Below are 5,000 nucleotides of genomic sequence, written 5' to 3'. Positions count from 1 at the left end.
ATAGTAATAACGATAAGCATAACACTAATAACAACAATAATGCTAATATTAATAGTAATGATATTAGCAATAATAACGGTAATAATAGTAACTATGGCTACGATAATGATAATGTCAATAATAACGAGGATAAAGATATTAATGAATAGTTGTGATAAAGTCTCACTACTCAATTCATTCAGTTTTTTCTCCTGTTGGCAGAAAGCTGTTGAAGGTAGAGAAAAGGAAGAAACCGATTTTATTCCATTTATTGAGACGAAGCAGTCATTGTCTGTCACATCAGCGGTATGTGCGAGAAAAAAATAATTTTTAAACGTTTCAGTGTCGGCAAATGTTATCAATAATTACTTGGTAGTGTTTGCATTTGCCTTTAAGGTAACGAAGGGCGTTTCCGATTCATAAAACTCATGGCAGGAATTGTGAGCGTGGCACCTGTGACTTCCTGTCCTTGAAGTCATTTCCTCTGCCTTCTCTTGACCCGACTTCTCTTGCAGATATCATAGCAGATATGTGTACATATTCACGTACGGTATTGGCATATATTAGCATGTATGTATTCAAGGTCTGTATTATCATATGGCTCGTGTGTATTATTATGTATCATCAAATTCTTCAAGAAGCTCGAGCGCGTAGGTCAGGTCATGAAGGGTCAAGGTCCAGGGTTACAAAGACAAGAAGTGTTCGCAGCCATCGCAGAAACAGGAGGAACGGCGATCTTCCATAGGTCATGAATAGGTATTCTGACGGTAACTGCAGGCATGGAAAGATGAATCGCAAACAGCAAATTTATTCCCTTGACATCGATCATATCCTGAAATCATACTCTGTGATATATATATATGTATAAGCTGACATCCATAAAATTAAGCCAGAAGTGCAGTGCTCTGAATATCGTAGTTTTTTTCCACGTAAATTTCTCCTCTTCTTCGTGCGTGGACAAGCGTGATCGTGGAAAGGGGATTTTCTGCTTTATTTTCCCAACCACCGACGGACTCTTAAAGGCAACTTGGTACTTGAATAAAGGCTAAGTGAAGCCGAAGCTACCCCCATCTCCCACTTTACAGCTTCCAGCACATTTTCATCATTTCGACAAAGTATTCGTCTTCATCAATGGACTTGCTGAGGCCGGAGTAGTAGTCTAGGAACTCTTCTTTTGTGAGCTGGAAAGGAGGCGAAACAAATGTTAGAGGATTGATACACATGCATGTTGAGCTGTAATTTTGATTGGGGAATCTCAGGATGTGGAGAAAGGATTGTGAAACTCTCTGACTTCTTTTAATAAGCGGTCTGTTTATCTTTTTCAACACGTCACAATAAAAAAAGGTCCGAGTCCCCCCACTTTCTCTCTCTCGATATATATATATATATATATATATATATATATATATATATATAGACAGACACATACACACATGATACTGTATACGACACACACACACACTCACACACACACACACACACACACACACACACACACACACACACACACACACACACACACACACACACACACACACACACACACACACACACGCACACACAGCCACCCTCCCCCTTACCTACCTTCCCGTCCTCCTTGGTATTTCCCTCGAACCTCCCGATAAACTTGAGGAGGATCTCCTCCTCGGTGCTCTCCCCGGACAGGACTCGAGGGTGTCGGGAGGCGTCGTAGGTGTCCTTCACGTCGTCGAGGGTGACCACGCCGTCCCCGGTCTGGTCCAGCTTGGCGAAGGCTTCCTCGACAATGGCCACGCGGTCCTCGGTCATCTCCGGCTGCAGGAGGAGGGAGGAAGGTGGCGGATCGCGCATTTAATTCTTGCGAGAAAGGAAGGGGAGGGAAGGAGAGGGAGGGAGGGCGGGACAGGGGATGAAGGAAGGGAGGAAGAGAGGGGGGGAGGGAAGGAGAGAGGGAGAGAGAGAGAGAGAGAGAGAAAAAAAAAAAGAGAGAGAGAGAGAGAGAGAGAGAGAGAGAGAGAGAGAGAGAGAGAGAGAGAGAGAGAGAGAGAGAGAGAGAGAGAGAGAGAGAGAGAGAACAAATGCCGTTGAAAAGTATCACCAACATTTCCGAAATAAAAAAATAATAATAATAATAAAAACGTACACACTTCAATAATCACATCAACTGACATCACCGACATGCTCTATTTACCCTGAGTTTATCCAGAAACTCATTGTAGTTAATTGAGCCGGACTCGTCCTCGTCGAAGGCAGTGAAGATTTCGGAGACGTCGTCCTCCGAGACGGCGAGACCGAACTGCTGGAGGACGTCGGTGAGCTCGTCCTTGGAGAGCGAGTGGCTGCCGTCGTCGTCCAGGCGGCGGAACATTCTGCGGGAGAAGAGTGAGAATAAATTGCGGGGGGAGATATGAATAAACCGTGTTACAGACAGATAAATGAATATGGATATAAATCGTATTTAGGGAACAGGATAAGTGAGCGAGATCATTGGAAGCAATATGAAAAGATTTGGTTTGGGTAAACTTAGTTCGGGAAAGGTTTCAGGCCGTCTTTTATGTCTTCAGTTTGAACGGATTCGAATTGAATTTAATCGGATTCGAATAGTGTTTGTTAGTTATGAATCTTAAGCACTAAGAAGCTCTTTTGTCAATTCAGCAGATAAAATGAGGCAGCGATGTTGACATATTACTGAAAAATATGCTTATAGATAATTTGCGTCATTCGTAATCGCTGTTGTTGTGAAACAAGGTTAGTGGGAGAGTGATCATCGAGTATGAAAATTTCCACAGACCCATAAGTTACAAATTTAAAAAGCTGCTGCAGGTTCATTCGGGAGACATTAAATCTGTCGTCTCTGGCTGATTTGTGCGTCTGTTATGAACTGCATTGAGAGAGAGAGAGAGAGAGAGAGAGAGAGAGAGAGAGAGAGAGAGAGAGAGAGAGAGAGAGAGAGAGAGAGAGAGAGAGAGAGAGAGAGAGAGAGAGAGAGACTTTAAATAAGCTATTTTAAAGACTTCTAATACCCACAATTTATCTATAACAAGCGAACTACCTAGGGAAAGGCATTGTTAATAATCAAGTCGTCAGAAAGGAAAGGGTTAGATCCAAACTAACGTCTTACCAAGCCAATTCTTCAGGAGACCAATCATAGGGCAGGTTTTTGAATTTTGTAGATTTCTCTTTCTTATTTTTCACGGAGCTTGATAAATGGTTATGTGAGGAAGAGACGCCGTTACGGCCTCGGTGAATCGGGTGATGAAAGGTGATGGTGAGAGAAGTGGCACTGTGTCAGAATGGAGAAACTGTAACACTGGAGACACTGTGAGAGATTGGAGAGACTGTGTCAGATTGGAAACTGTCAGCCTGAAGAGACTGTGTTAGACTAGAAAACTGTAACACTGTGGGATATTGGAGAGACTGTGTCAGACTGATGACTGTCAGCATTAAGCCTGTGTCAGATTATAGAAACTGTACCACTCTGGACATCCTATATATATCTAACTATCGATCCATATTTGTGTAGCTGAACCACTGTTACGGAGAGAGGCCCTGAGTTTTGATGACGCGCCTAAGTACAAAGACACGCCATATGGTTTCGATAAGTGAAGATGCCGATGGAGATGATTAGATTTCAGTAATGGTACGTCAAGTAGAAGACAACGATTGACAACTTGTGACGCTTAGCAGTTTGACCTTTACTTGTTGCTTCTTATGCTGAATGCAACTGAAGCAGCTTTTCTTTGATTCTTCTTCTTATGCTTTTATGCTGTTTTTGTTTATTTGTTTACTAAATTTTATTATTTTTGAAAGTGTGATAGAGGATATGTGGATTCGATTGTGAAAGAAAATCCTGGATCATACTTAATTGATTAGCAGTTTATATTCTTTAGTTTTAACAGTATACCCTTACAACCAAAGATGATAAAAAAATATCAGAAGTTTTTATGATATATTACCAATTTATGATATATTACGATATATATTACATATATTTCTTCTTTATCCTTATTGCTCTGTATAAACACATTTGTGAACAACTGGCGCCTTTTGGACTCTTAAACAAAAGAACATCAGAACGAAATCGATCAATACATCATCTGACATTTGATTCCAGACATTAGAAAATCGAATTCCTCGCTCCTCTCCTAGTCTGCAGTGAACTGAAGCATAGGGGGCGTTAACTCTCTTTTGGAGTGAATACAGAGGCAAATCTGCAAGCTGTGATAAAGTGCTGATCAGTGCATAGACACCTACAGTCATTTTTGTACTCCATTAACTAATGGCATGTACTATTTAAAGCAGATGTACACACACACACACACACACACACACACACACATACACACACACACACACACACACACACACACACACATGTACTCTTTCACTCACACTCCCGTTCATCCTTACCCCTCTAACCTCCTCCCCACTCATACCCATTCACCTCCACGCATACCCCTCATACCTGCACAGATGTCCTCTCCTTTTGATCCCCCCTCCACGCTGGCTCCCTTACCCCCCCTCCTTTACACACAGGATCTTTAGCTTCACCCCATCCCTCTCCCCATCACCCCTTACCTCTTTACCCATCACCCCAAGCACCCCCCTCCTCTACCCCTCCCTTTTATCTTCCCCCTCCCCCTCCCCACTCACCCTTCACCCCCCCTCCCCCAACCCCCTTTCCCCCTTCCCCTCTCCCTCCCCCTCACACCTCTTACCTGCCGAACATCATGATGCCCGTGTACCCGCGAGTGAGGCAGAGGGCGCGGAGTCTCTCGATGGCCGACCCCGCCTCCTCCACCTCGGCGGTGGCGGCTTCCTTCAGGTCGTCTTCACGGGTCATTCTGCGGCACGAGAGGAAAAGGAAAAAAGAATGAATTAACTAATTAACTGTGAAATGCATTAAGTAATGCATAAGAATGGTGTTATGTAGCGGCAAAAATGCATTGGGAAACAGGGAAATAGGATGGAAACGGCTTTGGAAGGCAGCGAAAATATATGAAGTAACAGGCGAATAAGAAATGAATTAGATGACATTTAAG

General features: G+C 43.1%; 1 protein-coding gene across 1 annotated transcript; it reads right to left on the bottom strand.

Annotated features, from left to right (window-relative positions):
• Positions 1-232: 232 nt before the first annotated feature.
• On the bottom strand, positions 233-4,802 carry LOC125043223 (crustacean calcium-binding protein 23-like; the record flags this gene model as incomplete). The annotated part of the gene is given in 4 exon segments (XM_047639226.1): positions 233-1,160; positions 1,564-1,773; positions 2,150-2,327; positions 4,677-4,802. Coding segments are annotated over 4 exon segments (615 nt in total). The 3' UTR covers positions 233-1,058.
• Between the last annotated feature and the right edge of the window lie 198 nt (positions 4,803-5,000).

This window comes from Penaeus chinensis, chromosome 33 (assembly GCF_019202785.1).
Source record: "Penaeus chinensis breed Huanghai No. 1 chromosome 33, ASM1920278v2, whole genome shotgun sequence".
Taxonomy (NCBI): domain Eukaryota; kingdom Metazoa; phylum Arthropoda; class Malacostraca; order Decapoda; family Penaeidae; genus Penaeus; species Penaeus chinensis.
This window is presented reverse-complemented; position numbering and strand designations above follow the sequence as displayed.